The following is a 20675-nucleotide window of genomic DNA, read 5'->3' as shown; positions in this document are numbered from 1 at the left end:
TTTTTGTTAACTAAACACTTCCTATTTTTTCCTGCCTTCCTCTTTATTCAAAGCAGGCCATGGTTTTGTGTGACCCATAAAGAATCCTGAACTGTATGGTACTGGGGGAAAGGTAGCAGGGTTTCTTAGCGTCTGGGCCTGTGTGTACACATGGCGGTGAGGAACCTGAGGAGCTCTGCTCTGGCCGGGGGGGGAGCACAGCAATGGTTAGCTACTGGCCAGGTGAGCAGAACCTTGACTGCTGGAACTTCACCTGTCACATTTGTAGCAGAATGGTTTTTTTCCTTTTATACTGTGTGTGATGACAAATTGAGTTGGGTCCTTCGTGCAGCATTAGATGGTTCTTCTTCCTCACAGCATGGCTCGACTGAAAGAAACCAGTAGGCCTTTGGCTGCTTGTTGTCTTCCTCAGAGCCGCAGTGAGTGGAAGGGGAATCGGTTTCTGTTCCGGATGTGTTGCACAGGAAAGCGATGATGATGATGATGAAAAGACTGAGCATGATGGGTTTTGTTCTGGTCTAGCTACGCTACAGAAATCCTGCCAGAGGTGATCTCGAACGCCCTGCACGGTTTCCCCCACAAACACAAAAGCTGCCCGTTCGTTTCCCTGTCGAGCCGAGTGCTAACGGGCCTGCCTCTCTTCCTCTCAGCATGCGCAGGAGCAGCTCCACCGAGCGCCTGTCCTCGGTGCGGAGGGAGGTGCTGTCGGACTCAAGGAGCAGGACCACCTCCTCCAGCAGCTCGTCCAGCGGGAAGAAGGACAGGTGACTGACCGCCGGCCTCCTCTCCGGGCAGCCCGTACCCCGCCGAGGGACAACGGCCTCCGCATGTCATTTCCTGTTTTATTAGACAGCAGATGAGGCACAAGCAAGAGCCAGCTGACCCTTTCAGGAGAAATGGCTGCATTAGCTGCACTGCATTTAGTGAACTAGCTTGTTTGTTAGTGAAAGCAGATGGTGAAGAAGACGCTTTAGCTCTTTCAGTCTTCAGCAGTGAACGTCAGTCGGTGACTTCAGCCCCGTCCTCCAGGAAGTGAAGTGCTGTAGTGTTGGGAGCCATAAGCCTTCTACATGTACTGATCAGAAACAGGCACACCTTTCTGTGAGCAGGGGGGAGAGGTGTTGGGTGCTTCACAGTTACGGACATCTGTCTTTTCAAGGACAATGCCCTTCTTCCAGGGTAGTGTACTTCTTTTTAAGCAAAACGCGATATTCAAGGTTCACAAAATTCACATGTAAAAAATTTAAATGTAATAATAATTATTATAATGACAGGTTACTATTACTATCCATGTATCCATTTTCTAGCTGCTGTATCCAGTACAGGGTAGTGGGAGGGCCGCAGTCCATCAGGACAAGCAGGAGGCACAAGGCAGGGACAGCCTGGACGGGAGACAGGGCAGACACAGATCCAGACACAGACACACGCTTACTCACACCAGGGCCAGGTTTCACAGGAGCCAACCGACCTACCAGTATGTCTTTGGACAGTGGGAGGAAACCAGAGCACTCAGAGGAAACACACGTACATGTTATTATATACAAGTGTTGTGAGTCGCAGAGTGATTATGGCTGCTGGCTATAAAATCACAAAAGGTATGCCGACACTTCAGTTGCCAATATTCAAATCTTTTCCATTTTAATTGTGTTCCCTGAGCTCTGTTTCCTTCATGGGTGAATTGTTCTGCTAAGGCTTTTAGTCATGGGTGGCACAGGGGGTGAGAACTGTGGGACGGTGGCTGTTCAGCACCTAATTGACTGTTGCTCCCAGCCCACCAGCCCAGTTGGGATATTGATGACTGGAACAGTTCTCCAGGGCACACAGACACAGGGCAGGGTCATACTGGGCGAAAGCACTCAGCACACGGAGTGTAAGAATGCATACTGGACATGGACTATAGGCTCGTGACGCATAGCCACTGTAAACCTGCCCTTGAAAATCCAGTTATTTTGAATTCCTCGCAGTGAGAACAAATAATGCAAAAATGGCAGAGTGTGCCCTAACAAAAGATTTGATAGAGAGGAATGATGGGAATGAATGACGAGAGCTAATATTCATTCCCATAATTCACAGACGCAGCTTGCTCTTAAAAAGACACCTTAACTCTAAAAGGAGTTCTTTCATTGATTGATTGATTGCAGTTTTAAAGGCATGTAATAGTAAATCTACACCTCCACCTTCAGCTCACAGAGTCCAGCATAGTTGATAGTTAATTCATCCCCTACCACCTGGGTATTGTTGCAGAAATAAACAAGACAAGGCAAGGCAGCCATAATCATGCTGTATTACGTTGTAAATGAAGTTAGATGTGAGCTCTCTCATGAGCCGGCCACTCCCTCCCCTGTCCTCATGAAGGCAGGCAGACGGCCCACAGAGTTGCAGGCAGTGGGAGTGGCGTCAGGCAGGCAGGGTTAGTCAGGAAGTGGCCTGCTATTGGCTCACAGGGCCATGTGAGCCTTCTATATATATACTAGGATCTGGAGTTCACTGAAACAACAGGGAAGGCTGAAGCAGTCTGTTTGAAGTTCTGCTCTTCTTTGTTACACTACACCACTCGCCATGAAAAAGGGATCCAGGTAAATCTCTTGCCCGTAAACTTTTTGTCCTTTTGCTAAAGTTGTGGGAAGAATTCATGTGTATGTAGCTGTGGAGCTCATTTTTTTAACTTGCATTTGCATGTCAGAGGGGTTCTGTTTTATACAGTCTAGCTCTGTGTACTTTTGAGAACATCCTGGTGTGGTTTTTCTGGTTTGTTTGTTCTAATGAGCTCGCTCTCTGAAGCTGCAGCTAGGCCATCAGCGATGAAGTAGAACTCTCTCTGTGTGAGCTTGCACAGTAGTTTAATCTGCACTTAATAATTATAACAGACTTTAAAAATCATGATGGGTTTTGCTGAAGTATAGTCATGAGGAGAAGTAGAAAACATGGTAAACTAATTTCTTTAACATATGAAGTAGCAGAACTAATAATAGCAGCATCACCACAGCTGCTTGTTTTTAAGTGATTTGTGTGACATTTTGTAGTAAAAAGCTGTGCTCTCAACTTTTACTATGCTTTTCTAAATATATATAATTATAGTGTTCCACAATGACATTAGAACTTTAAACCTACAACCTAAGGGATTAGTGTTATGCAATGGGGTAATTAGTTTTTTCAGACACATACTGTTCAATATTGTCAGTGCACATTGATTTCTTTCATCCTCAAAATGAATCCCAAGCCACAGTGGAAAAGAAGACAGAGCTCTGGACATGGTGACACTGCATGACATTTGTTTAAGCGTTTACATAAATGAAAATTTCATGGGAACTATGTTGCTTGCTCACATCAAATCTCTTGCCTGAACTACTACTAGACTGTTCTTCCTTAAAAGCTTAACCACCACTTTATTTTCTGATTTCTCCTGTATTGAGTTTTCACAGCTTTAGATGACATTTTAATGATTTTGTACATGAAGATACTAATTCAAGGCTCCCATGAGTAAAGGAAATGTCAGACACTGGAAATCCAGGTTTAAAGTGCTTGCATTCTGAAGCAGGGAAATGAGAACATGCTGTGTTGAGTTTCTGTGTGTCAATTTAATATATCAAAATCTTCAGTTAGTAGGTTGGATGTTGTCAGCTGGCTGACACATTATACTCGCAGGTCAATAATGCTTTATTGTTAAGGCACCTATACAGAAAGATAATTACTCGTGACAGTAAAGAAAAAAGGTAGTCGTGTCATTTATGTACTGGAGACAAACCTTTTTATTTGTTCTGGAAAAGCCTGCGGGAGGGGAAGGATAGGGTAGATCTGGCTCTCAGTTCTGCTGGGACCGATCCAGTCGGATGAGAATGTGCTCGTTGGGGAAACATGCCAAGTTTTCTTGCCCTTTCAGCCCTGCGATCCCTTTGAAATTTGGTTTCTTCCCTCCCTCCCTTCTTTTACTGCAATACAGTCCTGGTGCTTCCTAAAACCCACCTTATCAGCTTTCTTGTGCTGTGCACAGGATCCTGAATTTGCGTCCAGCAGTGTAGATTATCCAAGACTGTTTAAAGCAAAGATCCTGGAATGGCAGCACACATTTCACATCATACAGTACTGTCATTAGTTTTTTTTTAAATGTTAAGAGTAGCTACTTTCGCTTCCTTTGACTTAGAAGGTTGCACAAAATATATTAAGCTTTATTGTTCATTTAATGAAAGTGCACGAGCAATGAATTCAGAGAAAAACAAAGAAACTGCTGAAAAATACTTTCTTTGTCACAAGCATTGAAAAGAAAAGTAATTAGATACAGTAAATAGATGGGAAGAAAGACCTCTGTGGAGTAGCTTATGGATGCCCCCCCCCCATCTCTGATTGTAATACATTTAAAAATTCCATTTCCTGGCTGTATCGATCCTGAAATTGCGGGTTAATGGATCAATGGCTTAATAGTGCACAACAGGACAGTGGGCTGCATGCAGACCTGGCTGTTTTGTAATCCTGTGTCCAGACCTTGAGTAAACACTGGATTAAACTTTCAGTTTCTAAGTGAGACTTATTTTTCACTCCCTTTTTACAAAATCAATTCACACTTTTTTAAAGGTGGAAACTTGGTTTCCAGTTCCTTGATTTCCTTTCTTGAGGCGGTCTGCTGTGCGTTTCTCCCGAAGGAAGCTGAACTGAAGTTCAGTTCTGTCTGCTGGTGTTCGGCTCTGAGCTAGTGGACTGGTGTTTCTGAGGACGCAGTGAGCACACCGTGTGGGGCGTCAGCTGTGAAGAGAGACCTGGAGGGAAGCTTGCGCCATTCAAAAGGCTGAATCGGCAGCGGACAGCCAGCGCTTCTTCCCAGTTTGCTCCTTGTCTTCCTGCTGCTGTTTGTTTTGCTGTGCAATTAGTGGTTTTGGAACTGTAGATTCCACGTCAGGACAGCCTGCCTCCCACTATTCCTTAAGGTTGCTCTAGTCTAAGAAAAGAGAAATGGGTTCCACTCTGCAGACTTTAGAAAAAGAAAACTAGTCACTGGCTTTTGTTTTGCCCCGTTTAAGTCAAATCTAATTACTGGACACATACTCTGCTCTGGAAATCCATGTTTGATGCATCTCCTGTCATTTATTTGCTTTTGCTTTGGAAGTGTTATCCCTGCTTGCGGTGGTGTAGCTCACGATCCTGCTCGTGCTGTAACAGGCGTACAAACCAAGCTCGGGCTGAGGAGTCCACGATGGGTGGGGGGGTTAACGTCTTATCTCCTGCCAAAGGGAGGTCTGAGTAGTTAGATGGCCTGTAACTAAATATGTAGCTTTGTAGTCAAATAGGAGAAACCATTTTTGGTTTCTTGCCAAAACACTGTTTGGAACAATATAAACAAATGCCTTTTCCACCTCTCCTCCCTAGCACTGTATCGAGATCTGTTACAGAGCGTGAAGATAATAGTGCACCATGTTAGTTCGCACTCTAAACTCTGAGCCTGCATTTTCTTCCAGGGCTTTTAAAGATCTGGGCACAAAACATGCTCCTTGCTCTCTGGAAGCGGTAAAAACAAAAATCAGGAAGAAGATACAATATAACTTATTACCGCTGAAATATTTTAGCCTGGCTCTATTTGGAGAGAGAGCTCTTGCAGTGTTAGAAGTTATTAAGTTAAGCCACAAAGCTCCTGGGTTTTAACTGAAGTGCGGTCAGGGTAGAAAACAGAAACAAGGGAGCTGATATTATGCAGCTCCATTAAGCCAGAATGTGTCGTCGAAGGAAGAGTTGCAAAGGCACGCAAAACTCAGCGGCCGGTAAAAGCATTTTCCGGTCAGATGCTTGCAAACAACCACAGTCTTTCCTCTGGTCTGTACAATAAAGTCCTTCAGACTCAGACCTGCACATGACTGAAGAAACACTGTGCTCTTGTGGGATTTTCAGTAGGTGTGGTCACTGCTTCTGTTTGTAAATCCTACCTCAAATATGTGATTGTGTAATATGTAATATGTGCTATGCTTCCACAAGTGTTAGTTATGTGACAAAATATTTCTTACTTAATATATTAAGTAAAATCAGGAAAGCTAAAATGGTACCTACAAATCCTGGCTTCCCAGCAGTCACCACAGACTGTGGCCTCTGTAGCCTTTAATGTTGGTCCTGTGTCCTCATCCCCCTGCATGTCAAACACACTGACAGAACCACATGGCTTTTAAGCTGACGCCTGGGCGATTTTTCCATGAGCAGGTTATGGGAAATCGACATACTGTCTGCCTGGCCCTGTGGGATTTCATAGATCTTTATAATTTGCAGTGTAGGCGCGCACACTCGCAGAATTGCATTGACAGCAGTTGTGTCATTAGTTTTCTGCAAGCATCAGAATGGCTACTAATTAAAAAATTGCCCCTCCATCCCCCACCCCCAGAAAGAATTAAGAGCAGCCGGGCAAACCTAAACTGCACATTTTCTGGAACAGGGAGGAAATTGGAGCCTGAGGAAGAACCGCAGATGGAGCATGCAAGCTCCATACAGACATCCCCCAAGCAGGAAATAAATCTGCTCCAGCCACAGGGCGGTAGTGCTGACCACATGCCTGGCGCACGCTGCTTTCCGCACGCTTTGTTGTCTTATCTCGTCGGTTCTCACATGAGCTATCTTCGAGAAGCTCTTTCCTTCCTCTGATATATATTGATATATATTGAGCACAGTCAAATTTAATCCAGATCAGATCTTAAAAAAAAAAATGAATTCAAAATTATCTTTAAAAGATCCCCCATTGTTGGTTGTAACTTCCTTTTCCTGGTTTTGCATCTTGTTAACAGTTCAAAGAATCGGGTTCTGTACACCTTAACTGTGAAAAAGCCAAATCCACACAGGCACACGTGAGCACGACCATTTTCACAGATATTGGCCAGATGGTACCAGGCTCACGTGTCTGTCAGAATTAGCTTTTAATGGTGTCTGTTAGACACGTGTTGTCAGTTCAGTCTGTTTTATTATTTTATTAACTGGCTGGGTAGAGTCGAGTTTCTCTGTTAGATGTGGAAGATTTTGAAATGTGTAGGGTTAGAGCGTTCAGTCTGTCGTGGGAACATTCTGAGGACAGTGCTTCTGTGATTAATAGAATTTGAAGTACAAAATAATGCTGCATTTTCCAAACAGTGCAAAGGTCTTTTTCACTGTGCTCTTTCCAGGCACTTCAGAAATAATTTCCAGTGCAGCTTTATTAATATAAAGATGGTGACAGGACTGTGAGAACGGAGATGAAAATGAATTCCCACCTGCAAGTGATGCTCACGTGGAGGATTGCACTTGTACAGGGGGAATGGCGAGTGCACCATTAATCCCTGTCTGTTTTTTCTCTCTTTCTCTAGCAAATCCAAAGAAACCACCTTTAGTGCTGGTAAGTTTGAATCACATGGCTGGAGAGTTACGTTGCCTCGCAGGTTCGCGCTCTGCTCTGTGGAGTCCAGCCAGAATAAAACAGAGCAGCAGAAGAGGAATGAGGATGGCAACGGCACCAGATTACTAATGATGCCCGCAGCCCAGCCGCAGAACTTGAGAGGAACACGAGGAAAGAGGACATCACTTTGACAATGAAGTGCACTTATTTCTGTTCAGTCTGGGGAACAGTGGCACTCCCAGTCATAGTCAAAGAAAAGCAGTCCATAGTGTTTTTGTAGACCTAATTTGCTTCTATAATGGAAGCCTCGTTCATTTTTAATGACCCAATTATCCAGGACAAAGCCTTCCGAGGCTTTCCTAGGCTCTGGCCGGCACAGACCATGGAGGGGGTGAGCAGAGCTGGAAGTCATGAAGAATGTTTTTTTTTCCCTTCAGGAGCAGCAGTCTGCCGGCCGGCCAGTCTCTATTGAGAAAAGTGGAGCAGGCGCTGTATGGGCCCTGCGCATTTCCCTTGTCTAGTGCGCTGGTCCTGCTAACAATCAGATCATGTCACCTTGAAGTGTTTAAATACAAAATTACTGGCCCTTAAAATAATAATAATAATTAATAATTGCTTACAATTATATAGCGCTTTTCTGGACACTCCACTCAAAGCGCTTTACAGGTAATGGGGATCCCCTCCAGCCTCACCAGTGTGCAGCCCCACCTGGATGATGCGATGGCAGGCATAGTGCGCCAGAACGCTCACCACACATCAGCTCTCAGTGGGGAGGAGAGCAGAGTAATGAAGCCAATTCATAGAGGGGGATTATTAGGAGGCCATGATTGGTAAGAGCCAATGGGAAATTTGGCCAGGACACCGGGGTTACACCCCTACTCTTTTCCAGAAACACCCTGGGATTTTTAATGACCACAGAGAGTCAGGACCTCGGTTTTACGTCTCATCCGAAGGACGGCGCCTGTTTACAGTATAGTGTCCCCGTCACTATACTGGGGCATTAGGACCCACATGGACCGCAGGGTGAGCACCCCCTGCTGGCCCCACTAACACCTCTTCCAGCAGCAGCCTTAGTTTTTCCCAGGAGGTCTCCCATCCAGGTACTGACCAGGCTCACACCTGCTGGGCTTCAGGGGGGCTGCCAGCTGTGAGTTGCAGGGTGATGTGGCTGCTGGCTGAAATAGTGCAGAAACTAAGGTTAAAGATGCAACATTTTGCAACAATGTTGAACATGAAAGCGGCATTAAGCGTACATTTTCCGCAAGGTGTCCAATGCAACCTGCCGTTGTTTGTGATGAATGTGAGGGGAAGGTGGTGTGAGTGGGTGTGGCCGAGATGCGGGGATCTTCTGCTGTGCTTGTAGGGGCACCTGTGTTACTTGGCGGTGCTCTGTGCACCTCCTAACTGCAGAGTGACATCCACCTGTTGAATAGCCTTGTGTGTACCCCCCTCCCCCCCCAGACGATGGCCATGTGAAGATGTTTGTGCGCGGCCGCCCGGTCACCATGCACCTGCCCGACCGGCTGAGAGGCACCTACAGCCTGGATGGCAAGCAAGACCTGCCAGAGCACAAGCTCAAGATGCAGTGGGTGTATCCTTTTCCTGGTTGAGGCCGGCTCTGCTTTGGCCCTCTGCTAACTCAGATGCAGCCCTCTATTTCATTACAGAACACTATTTCTCCTTGTCTCATGAGTAGATTTTGACCTTTGAGCCTAGCCAGGAAGGTTGGAGCAGATATCGCCAGAAGCTTTGACAATCACCCCTTGAGTTTCCAACATGTGGCGTAATTGAATTGCGTATGTTGTGTTTTTTTTTTTAGTGAGAGCTTGCGAAAAAGAGGTGTACAGCAGACAGACTGCATTTTCCTCTGTGTGGGTTTTGCTTTCATTCTTAACCAGCACCAATAAATGTAAACTGCCTGTAGCCTGGCAAGTGCGTTAAGCGGTTGACCTTTGACCCCTTGCATAGGTGGATGTGAGTTTTCACTCAATAATCGCTCCAGAAGAGGATTAATAAAGCCCCTGAGAAACAGCCAAGGTCACTATACAGCATTAGTGAGCCTGTTTACTGGGGTCGTTTAATTTAGCCCTTGGCTCGTAATCAAGGCAAAAGGCATTTCTCTGAACCAACAGGAGGAATCCCAGCAGAACTGAGTTGCTGTTGAACTCCTGTTTTTATTTTTAATGGAGGGACCAGGCTTAAATGACTTTCACAGCGTGCTAAAAGCAGAGAGCAGTGACATGCCCCTGTGTGTGTGTGTGATGGCACCAACACTGCGGGCACATCTGAAATGCATGGTACAATCTCAGTATTAAAACAATTGCACCCACACACAATGTTCAAGTTCTGGGGAATCTGCCCCTCGCCGTCTTGCACTGCAGCATTGGGTATCATCTTCCTATCTCCCTGCTCTTATTTTTGTGTTTCCGTTGTGTGAGAATGAGAAGTGGGCTCCACACTATCCGTTTTTTAAGAATCGCCAAGGTACAGGTAATTATGAGACATGAACAAGCAGCCTTTTGTTTTCTCTCCTTTCACAAGGGCTACAGTCCTTATCCGCGCAGAGCCAGATTGCAGAAGGTACACAGCACTTTTCATAAGACGGTTTTTCTTGTCAGCCTCATTTGTACCCTCGTCTGATCTGGCCGAGTGTTTCTCTAGAGCATTGTCGGATCTGCCTTGACTGGGTGCACCCAGGTACGGATACAGAGGCAGAGACTGTCGCTCCAACCTGTACCTGCTGCCCACCGGCGAGGTCGTGTACTTCGTGGCCTCTGTGGTGGTCCTGTACAACGTGGAGGAGCAACAGCAGCGGCACTACCTGGGCCACAACGATGACGTCAAATGGTAACGTTGGCCTGCGAGACGCACCTGAATCCCCAGTTTTAACTGGGCTAGCGAGCGCAGCACTATGTGGCAGTTAGTCTGGGGCCCGTTCCCTTCTGTGTGGAGCTTGTGTGGATCCTCCACAGGTGCTGTGGGTTCCTCCTGTCTCCCCAAGACACGTGCGTGTTATAATTTAATACGTTATCCCCGCCAGGCCTTTATTTTCTGTGTCCTTTCCATTCATGAATTACAGCTCTTTGCTCTGCTCAGCCTTTCCCAGGCTGTCACGTGTTTTACCGTAGTACACTGCAGTAGCCACTTAAAGGGCTTTACGGTGCTATCACACCTTGTGTTCTTCAGACACTGTGTGTCAGTGCAGTGTGGCTCCCGTATGTCTGAGAGCTAGGGAACAGGCAGCCCCGTTCTTGCCTTCGTTCTCAGAGCAAATATTCAGAAGGAGGGTGTGCAGTGTCTGTGTACAGAAACAAAAAGGTGCTGTTGGGGAAGTCACCCAGCAGGGACTCATTCGCTCAGCAGCGTACGTTGGAAATAATCAGTAGTTCCTCTCTTGCAGTTTGGGGGTCCATCCCGATATGGTCACCGTAGCAACAGGACAAGTAGCTGGAACGTCCAGAGATGGCAAGGTATTACACTCGGGGGGTCAGTCAGTAAGACTTTTTCAAAACGCTGTGCTTCCCAGGCCTATTCTGTTCTGGAGGGGTGTCTGTGAGCTGTACGTGGGCCCCCAGCCTGGGCTGTTAGAGATGTCTCGCTGTGCTTCCCTGGTCACGGCGGACGCAGTCAAACTGTGGAGACTCGGGGGCTGTCCAGGCTGCCTGCCAGTTATATTTCGGATTCTGTTCGCAGGCCCGTCTTGGGTGATGCTTCATGAGAACATGGAGCAAAATAAACTCCGATGCCAAAAGACATCGGCAGTTCTGCCAAATGAGAAACAACCGCCGTCCTGCGATTTCTAGCAAGAAAGCTGGCGGATGGGTCTCGCTTGAGCTCCTTCTGGGCTTCTGTTACTGACCATGACTCCGGTTTTCTTTCTCCCTTATCCACCCCCCCCCCCCAAGCTCTTGCCCCCCCATGTCCGGGTGTGGGATTCGGTCAGTCTCAACACTCTGCACGTGATCGGGATGGGGGTGATCGATCGGGCGGCCACGTGTGTGGCCTTCTCCAAGTCTGTAAGTCCTACAGGTGTAACTTGATGTTTATACCAACATTAGCCTTGCCAGGACATTACTGAATACCTGAGGTTGGTTTGTTTCTATCTTTTGATTAGTAGAAGTCAAATTGTTGTTTAGTTTTAGGTCAAGTACTTTTTGCAGTCATTTACAGTCATCCATACTTTTGAGAAAAAAACAGTTCATCTATTGGAACTAATTCCAATTTCATAATTAGATTTCAGCTTTCTGACTTCTCAAATTTCAGATAACATGAATGAATAAATATTTAGGTGGAATAAACCACAGCGTTTCATAGCAGCTAGTAGCTTACTGTTGCTCAAAATCATTTGTTTATCTTTTTGACTTATTAAATGCTTTAAAATGTGAATAGGTTGTTATGAGCATTAATTTGATGTATTGTTTTGAATTTCCTACAAGATTGTGTGGTCTGTTCATTTGCTATTTCAGCTTAAGGAGGGAACTGATTGTTCAGGCAGCTGATTGTTCTGTACAGTGTAAGGAATCACACTGTACTGGAGTTAGCATAGATCTAGGTGAGAACTAATACAAATGCAGTTGGGGGTGTTGACTCTGCTCATTTCTCTTCTCTGTGGCCCAGAATGGTGGTGCCAATCTGTGCGTTGTGGATGATGCAAACGACCACATCCTGACTGTGTGGGACTGGCAGAAAGAGAAGCAGCTCGCGGATGTGAAGGTGAAGTTAATGAGACAGGCTCCAGGCTGCTTGAATGACAGTGTTCACCTGTAACTCCTTAAGCATGCCACCAAATGCCGGAGCCTTCCCAGTTCCTGCTAAAAAAGTAGAGTAGAGGAGTTTATTGCCATATGTACATGTGCATTGGAATTCTTTATCGCGCTGATCTCTCGGGACACACAGTACAACAGACAACACCACACAGTGTAGACAACAGGAACCATAAATATGCTGTGGAAAAATCCATATGTAGTAGTGAGACCAAAAACAAACAAAAGAAATACATGGTAGACAATGCAAGATGTGCGCAGTGCAGATGTGTGTTTGGGCCCTGCCGTTAGCTGTTGAGAATGCAGACTGCGGTGGGATAGGTGACCTGCTGTATTTTAAAAAGGCAGCCCTGCTCAGCACAGCCATTAGCCGAGTGTGACTGGGATTCCCCAGGCAGCGCTGTGCGGTTAGCGAAGCACCAGAACAGCTCTGCCCTCTGGCACAGCGCAGCGCGTCGGCCACTCGGCACGCTGAGTCGATTTCCAGGTTGGGAGAGTAAACGACGGACAACAACGGTCAGTTCGGTCCAGCAGCTTTCCTAAAGTCAACAGCTTGGTATTTGTGTTTCACTCGTGTGACAGTGTTCCAATGACTCTGTCCTGGCTGCTGTGTTCCATCCCATGGAGGCCGGTCTTATTGTGACCTGTGGGAAGTCGCACATCAACTTCTGGACCATGGAAGGCAACACGCTGACCAAGCGCCAGGGCCTGTTCGAGGTAGGATTCAGCCCAGCGCTTGGCACTGTCTCTCTGCACAGCTCCTGAAAGCTCTGTTCTGCTCTGAGACACAAAGGTGCTCTTGGCATCGTAGAGTGTGCTTTGAAATCCCGTATAGATTTCAGTTTTCGGTTATTTGAAAAAAGCTGGTTGACGCGTCCCAAGAAGCAGATTTTATAGCTTATTCTACTGGAATCTCTGTATTTGCTAATATTGGTCAAATCTACCATGTTTATTAATGTAACACACCTTCATTCTAATAATGTTACGTTCTAGTGAATGAACTATTCAAATACATGAGGGAATTACTGTAGTATCCCAGATCCTGATGAGTACGAGAACTAGGCTCATTTACTTTTACAACCACTATTCTGTGTAATGTTAATTCTCTATAACTGAGCCTGGAACTATTGTGAAACTATACCTGCACTTTTATGATTGCTGTTTAATACTGCAATGCGCCTAAGCATCAGTACCAGCTATTTTAATCCTAGGATTCGTGGTTTTATCGTGCCGGTTGTTTTTTGTTGTAATTTTGCTTCAGAAACATGAGAAGCCAAAGTACGTTCTGTGCATCGCCTTTGCGGAGAATGGAGATGCCATCACTGGGGACTCCAGCGGGAACATCTACATATGGGGCAAAGGTGGGTTCACTCTCGCACCCCCACGGTCAGTGTGCTGTGTCCGTGACGCCCCTGCAGATGGTCAGAGCAGTAATTGCCGGCTGTTGGGAAAATCGGCTTGCCACTTGCTCTCGGAAGCTGTACCTGAAGTTCAAGAGCTACGGATCATCTTTCGTTGACAACGCGGATCCTGTGACGTTTGTTTCCGTTCCCTCCCTTGGCCTCTAGTCGGTGCAGGGCGCTCTGCCAGATCCGGACTCAGCCAAGAGGGCGAATGCCTAATCTGTATCTGACTGCTCTCCCACCAGACTGCTCCGTTTCCGGGTTTCCTCCAACGTCATTTACAGTTCTCAGTTTCAGCTGCTTTTTACTGCAGCTTGTGTTTTGCTTTGCAATTCATCCTGCGCTAACCTGGGCTTGGCCTGAGCATGTTCAAAGCAGACTGGGGCTGCAGACTGCTCATTTAATAGGTCATTGCAAACAGGAACATAAAAAAAAAAGCTTGATGGAAACATCCGTGCCTTTTTAAGGTAAGAAGAATGTTTTTGTTGAGATAAGGAATGTTGGTGCTGGCCTGGCTGCAGAGAGGGCTCTATCTCGCTCATTCGCTCGCTCACTCGCTCTCTGTGACGGTCAGTGTGTGATTGACAGGTGGGAACCGCATCAGCCAGGTGGTGGCAGGGGCCCACGAGGGCGGGGTCTTCTCCGTGTGCGTGCTGAGGGACGGGACGCTGGTGACGGGCGGAGGGAAGGACCGCAGAGTGGTGCTGTGGGACAGCGCCTTGCAGAAGCGCCAGGAGCTGGAGGTGAGGGGCCCTCTGCTCTTTCCGTTCATTCTGGTGCCTTTTGTTTTTCCTTTGTACCACTTCAGAAATGTTCTTCCCACAATTTCTTATTGGGAAGTTTGTTTTATCAGCAAAAATGAATATTATACAGTGTTTCGATTTTTATGTTTTGCCTGTATTGGTGTGCGTGTCCGTCGCCATTTACATTGGGTCTCGTCTGACTGGGGCCTTGAACACAGATGGCACCGATTCTCTGAGGTGACTGCCGGGAAATAGAAGTGAAAGTGAAGAACGCTCAAAACTAAACAGCGAAAAAGCGATGGTGTGTCGGTTTGTTAGCTTTTGCAGCTTTGAGCAACGCTTTTGAATTTCCTGGAACTTGGCTTTGACACTTCTTACATGACATTTATTTAGTGGAATAGAAAAGGTTACAAGCCAGAGGAGGCCGGAAAGCCCATCCAGCCCATTTGGTAGTTAATTGTTCTGGAGGATCCCATCCAGCTGTTTCTTGAAAGGAAATGTGTATCTTCTTCAGCAGCATGGAGGGGTAGCTTGTTCTACACTCCCACCACCCTTGGTGTAAAGAAGTGCCTCCTGTCCCAATTGGAGGGACTCATCCAGCTGTGTCTTGAAAGAAGCCAGGGTCTTGGCTTCAGTATCTTGGCTGGGCGTCTGTCCTTGTGAACTGGAGCTCGTGTCCTTGTGTCCTCGCTGTGCACCCCTCTCTGGGCTCCCTGCACTCTGTCCCGCATGTCGGCTCCTGTCTGACTGCCGGCCTGCCGCTGCAGGTGCCCGAGATGTTCGGCCCAGTCCGCTGCCTGGCCGAGGGGAAGCAGGAGAGCCTGTTCGTGGGGACGACGCGGAACTGCATTCTGCAGGGCTCCCTCTCCGGGGAGCTCCGCCCCATAGTGCAGGTGAGAGCAAGGCTTTGTGTGAAGTGGTGAAGCTGGGCACCGCCCCCTGCAGGGGCTCCCGGCAACACAGCTGTTGTCTTCAGTAGCAGCACTGTGTACTTGTAGTAACTACAACGCAAGCAGGGTAACAGCAATGAGAGCTGTTGCTGAAGGTACATTATAATAATAAACTTTATTTTACATAGTGCCTTTAAAGGTGGCTTCTCTAAGTGCTTTTTGTAAAAATCAAATACACTAGATATACACAATAAGAAGAGACAGTAAAGGGGGGTAGTAGGAGAAGAGGGGTAAAGAACAGAACCAGTTAAGTACAGGCTCATCTAAAGACATGTATGACATGTATACGCCTACAGAATCATTTCCTCCATCTGCCCTCCAGTCTGGGCTACTCTCTGGACACAGTATAGCTTCCAAAACATCTTATAGGAGAGTTAGTGCTGCAGGAGTGTCTCGACAACTGATATCACTGTAGGGTCACCTGTGCTGAACAAGTCCCATGTACAGAAACCACTTTCAGCTGAAAGCCTCCAACCAGCTAATCTGAGCCCTGGTCATCAGTCTCGTCGTCTCCCTCCTGCCAGGGTCATACCGATGAACTGTGGGGGCTGGACGTCCACCCCAACCTGGAGCAGTTCATCACCTGCGGTCAAGACAAGCTGGTGCACCTGTGGGATGCTGTGTCCCACCAGCCCCTGTGGAGCAAGTACATCGAGGTAAGGTGCTAACTCAGCCCGGTTCGTAACTGGACTCATACTGTAGGTGCTTTCGTTCCTGATTGTCAAGCACTTTCACGTAAGAGCGTGCTTCACCCAGCAGTGACCTGTAGCACCCACCTGGGTTGTGCCATTCATCACCAGCAGCCCCACTACACAGAAATCAGAAAATGCTTCACTAAGGGGGATTTTAGAAAGGGTAAACTGCACATGCCCAGGGTGGAATTCATCCAGGACACCTGGGTTAACACCTCTCTTCTTGAGAAACGGTACTGTGGGGCCTTTAATGACCCAGTAGTCAGAACCTTGGTTCAACATCTTGATCAAAAGATGGCACCACCTACAGGACAGTGTCCCTTGTCACCATACTGGTTATTGGTTTGGAAATTCCACTTCAGAGGAAAAGGGGCCACCTACTGGTCCACCAGCACCATCTACAGCAGCACCCTGGTTTCCCCTTGGGTCTCCCACCCCTTGGAAGTCTGGGAAACTGGTTGTTCTGTTGGGTTTCTGTAATTGTTTGGTTCCTTCTGTATAACTTTAACAAGCCTGTAACATTAAACCTCTTAATTAAGTGTTTCTTGAACACATTTGCATTCTGCAGTGTATTTAATGTGACGAAGTTCATTCTATTACTCTCGCTTTTACAGTTCTTTTGCTGTTGTTGTCCTGGAAAAAATGTATTTGCTATTGCAATATTGTTTTCCCCAAAATCTTCCATCCTCCATTTTCTGGAGGATCTTAGGGTGTTCGCCACAACAACATGGCAGGATAGCATTGATTAAATAGTACTATTCCCTTTAGTCCAATAAAAGTCGACAGAACTTTGATAAGGTTGTGTATATCATAATGTAACTGCAATGGCTTGTCTGTGCCAAGTAAATGACGCAATTTCTGGTGTATGAGGAAACATGCAGCTGGCTTGCTGGGGGGGGCATGTGGTATAAAACTAACGAGAAGTGGAAATTGTACATGGAGTCGACCATTAATTTCATTTTCTGTTGTGTCAGAAATCATGCCTTTAATTTCTAAGGAAGGGTCTGCTCCACCTGCTGCTCTCTGAATTTCTATTGCGCTCTTTCACAGGAACCGGCACGCTCCGCTGGTTTCCATCCCAGCGGATCAGTGGTCGCCTTGGGAACCATGACAGGAAGGTAAATCATCTACCTTTCACTTTTACTGCTCGAAGCGCAGTCGTTCCACAGCGTGGCAGGGTGTGGAAGGCGGCGACGGTGACTCTTGAAGGGAGCATGAGAAAAGCAGTGTTTCCAGTGCTTCTGAGAGCAAGCCCTTCCCGTGTAGTTGTAGTGGGACAGAAGAGAGTTGCAGGACACGGCTACTGAAGGATATCCAGCGCTTAATCCTGCTGAGTGTCACAACATCCCATAGCCCGTGCTGGAAGTGTATGGAGGAACTACACCTGGGACAGGGCGTCAGTCCTTACCAGGGTGAGCACACATGTGCCCACGGGGGTGATTTAGAAGCCCTGAGGGAACTGGAACGCACTTCAAAGCTCGGGTCCTAATCTGCTGGTTGTCATGTCTCCTCTCTGTTGGTAGGTGGCTGGTGCTGGACACAGAGACTCAAGACGTAGTGTGTGCGCACACGGATGGCAATGAGATCATCTCCATTGTGAAATACTCTCCAGGTACTGTAGGTGCTCTTAGAGTGAACACATCCAGTAAGTCAAAGTACCACAGACACAGTGTGGTCCAGCCTAGAGCATAGAATCCCCTCCTTTTAAAGGCTCCAAACCTCCTTCAATCACATGTGTTTTCTTCTAAACTTCTAAAAATGCAAAATGCGCCAAAAGGGGCTTTTTTACTTGCAGCCTAAGCACACATTTTATTTTAATATCTAGCAATGTGTCTAGTCTGCAGAAAGCTGCTTTGACTGGGGAACAGTTTCTTTCCAGCATTATGGAAATCCATCCCTGAAATCAGAATCTGTGCTTTGTCACCACATATGGAGTTTTGCTCGGCGATCGGGGCCTTTAAGTGGCCACGGCGAGGTGCGCTGGGCTGAGCTGGTCAGAGAGCTGACTGATCTCGTCATCTACAGATGGAGCCTACCTGGCCGTCGCGTCCCACGACAACTTCATCTACCTTTACGCGGCGTCGGAGAACGGCAGGAAGTACAGCCGAGTGGGGAAGTGCACGGTGGGTCCCAGATGAATATCCTTCTCGCTTGCGTAGCCTCTCCTGCTGCATTCCGCAATCCGGGAAGTCCTTTCATCCCTGTCTGGTTTGCAGGGTCATTCCAGCTTCGTGACCCACCTGGACTGGTCCGTGGACAGCCAGTATATCGTCACCAACTCAGGGGACTACGAAATCCTGTTCTGTGAGTTTCCTCTGGAGGTGCACCTCCCTTTGCCTACAAAAAACCAATTGGGAAGGTTTCTCATGAGAGGGAGTGCAGAAAAAACAGTGAAGGCCAGAATGTGACCCAACAGAACAGGTTAAATAGCATCTGAAAATAAACTTCTGCTGAGGTGTTTCATAAAGAACTCTTTAAAACAGGTCTCTTTCTGAATTCCCTGTGAAATATAACCATGCACTGGTTGGAGTGGTGCTGCAGAGGTGAGCGTTGCTGACTCACAGCTCTAGGGCCCTGGGCTTGATTCCTGGACGCCTGTGTGTGTGGAGTCTGTATGTTCTCGCTGTTAGATAATGAAGCTGTTAGATAATGGAGGGATGTAACGGTGTACAACGACACTCGCGTGCATTCTGTCAGTGTGTGTCCACATGTCTTACAATCTTTTTGTCCACTTACTATGAGAAATATTTAGATTGCTCATCTTCAGGGCCCTAATCGAAAGGAGATAAAGATTTACTGGGGGGGGGACTGTATGTCCCTGCATGCATGTAAAAAAAACATTTTGTGGTCTGTAGTCCTTGAGTCAGCACGTTTCCAGGCACCAGCTGTGATTTATAAAGAACACAGGAAATCATCCTATGGGTCTCTCCCTGGAAGTGTTTTCACTTTCATTCTTTCACAGAACCGAGCAGAAAAGCTTTGTAAGTCTTTTATTTTCATTCTCTATTTTTTTTTTTGAAAGAACAGAAATGTCAGTCAAATGTGGGTTCAAAACTCGGATTCGAGTTAAGTTGCCCACATAGACTGTTTGCTGGTGTTGGCAGTTTGTATGTAAGCTTATGTCAAGATAACAGTCTCTCTTGGTTGAGGGACTGTCTTGAAATCCTCATATATACTCTAACGTCTTTATAAAAATCCTCCTCTGTCTGAAAGGGGAATCCTCAAGCTGTAAGCATGTGACCAACGCAGACGCTGTCCGCAACCTGGACTGGGCAACCTCTACCTGCGTCCTGGGCTTCAGCGTGTTCGGTAAGAGAAGTCGGCGGAACTGGACAGCATAGCTATACAGTAGCTCTGGCTATTGTTTCCTCTAAGTGTATTCTGCTGGAAGCCAATGGCTCCAGTTCATCACCCTGTAACATGGTGATGATTCAGTAACATGGTGAAAAGCTCTGTAAAATGTTGACGATTGATAGAGACGCCAAACAGGGCTGTGTGACTACATTACCTAAGTTGAACCCCAAAATATTAAACCAGGCTCCTTTAACTGAGCGTGTTTTTGGTTTCTCCTTCGTGTTTCTCCAGGCATTTGGCCCGAAGGGGTGGATGGAACGGACATTAATGCCGTCTGCAGGTCCAACAGTCAGAAGCTCCTGGCCTCAGCGGACGACTTTGGCAAAGTGCACTTGTTCTGCAACCCCTGCTCCCATCCCCGGGTGAGAGCGCCGAGTCTCCGAGTGCAGGCGGCTCTACCAGCTCGGGGGAAGAACAGCCCAGCCCCTTGTTTAAGAGCTCATCCCACCAATTTCATTTTCTAAAATATCTTGGCAGATTTAGGTTTATGCTACCTTCGGCCTTGGTGAAAATGTCTCTCTTGTTTGAGTAGGGAGCTGAGTCAGCACGCAGCATAGGCTGCAAAGGAAGAGGTAAAGGTTTATTCCCTTTCTGAAAGAGATGCAACGTTTCAGCTGTGGAGCTTTCTTCAGGTGTGAGGGAGAGAGAGAAGCTCTCGGTTAATGAAGCATGGGATAACAACTCTTCTTCTCTGGTCTTTCCTCTTCCTCTAGGCTCCAAGCCATGTCTATGGTGGCCACAGCAGCCACGTGACCAATGTTGCCTTTCTCCATGATGACAGCTACCTGATCTCCACTGGAGGGAAGGACACCAGCATCCTGCAGTGGACCGTTGCCTAGGCAACACTGTCCAGTCTTAACACTGCAGCCTCCTGACCACCAGAGGGCAGCAGCCCTGCTGTGCCTGACCCTGTTTGTAACCCTTCTCCACTAGTCAAGGGTACACAGCATTTCAATGAGCTTTGCAGCCACTAGAGGGAGGCACCGCCTAACAGAAAATAAGCATGTTGAGAAAACTTTATTTAAAGATGTCTAAAGAAAATTGTAGATGCTGTAAGTGTTGTTGCGATACTCTGTAAGAGAAAGATTAAGATTTATTATTGAATGGCTGTGGAGGTTAATTATTTCATTTTGCTGTAGCACTGATGACTTTGGTACTTCAGACCTAAGTAACTTGTATTTAGGCTCACCTCTTCCTCTTTTTTTTTCGGTTAATAAAGTTTGTACTTGGATATGTGCTGCAGCGGCATGTCTCTGTGTTTTCTTACTTTTTTTATTGCTTTGATGTGGGCATGATTCCTTTTTTCGTTATTCCAGCTTTATTGTATTTTCACGAGAGTGGCAGCCCTGGCCAAGATGAGCCGTCAGGACACAGGGTTGGCACAGGCAAGGCTGGATTTGCAGCCTTCCTGCAGCTACAACCAGGAGCTCATCCCTC

General features: G+C 46.9%; 1 protein-coding gene across 2 annotated transcripts in view; it reads left to right on the top strand.

The window, feature by feature from the left end:
• The window catches only part of eml2 (EMAP like 2), a 31835-nt gene extending 11355 nt beyond the window's left edge, over positions 1-20480 (top strand). The window contains exons 4-22 of one of the 2 annotated variants that reach the window (XM_006627610.3): positions 651-764; positions 7305-7333; positions 8795-8924; positions 10031-10180; positions 10734-10803; positions 11239-11349; positions 11951-12046; positions 12679-12813; positions 13358-13457; positions 14088-14242; positions 15010-15135; positions 15717-15848; positions 16935-17002; positions 17408-17496; positions 17910-18007; positions 18101-18188; positions 19098-19193; positions 19470-19600; positions 19952-20480. In XM_006627610.3, coding sequence (XP_006627673.2) covers positions 651-764; positions 7305-7333; positions 8795-8924; positions 10031-10180; positions 10734-10803; positions 11239-11349; positions 11951-12046; positions 12679-12813; positions 13358-13457; positions 14088-14242; positions 15010-15135; positions 15717-15848; positions 16935-17002; positions 17408-17496; positions 17910-18007; positions 18101-18188; positions 19098-19193; positions 19470-19600; positions 19952-20077 — 2044 coding nt within the window. In that variant the 3' untranslated portion in view covers positions 20078-20480. Of the gene's footprint in view, positions 1-650; positions 765-2468; positions 2577-7304; positions 7334-8794; positions 8925-10030; positions 10181-10733; positions 10804-11238; positions 11350-11950; positions 12047-12678; positions 12814-13357; positions 13458-14087; positions 14243-15009; positions 15136-15716; positions 15849-16934; positions 17003-17407; positions 17497-17909; positions 18008-18100; positions 18189-19097; positions 19194-19469; positions 19601-19951 lie in introns of those variants that run through there. The other variant, XM_006627611.3, reaches the window with a different exon arrangement.
• The last annotated feature ends 195 nt before the right edge of the window (positions 20481-20675 follow it).

Source organism: Lepisosteus oculatus, chromosome 3 (assembly GCF_040954835.1).
Source record: "Lepisosteus oculatus isolate fLepOcu1 chromosome 3, fLepOcu1.hap2, whole genome shotgun sequence".
NCBI classification, from domain to species: Eukaryota; Metazoa; Chordata; class Actinopteri; order Semionotiformes; family Lepisosteidae; genus Lepisosteus; species Lepisosteus oculatus.
The sequence above is the reverse complement of the archived record's forward strand: the minus strand, read 5'-3'. Positions and strand labels throughout refer to the sequence as shown.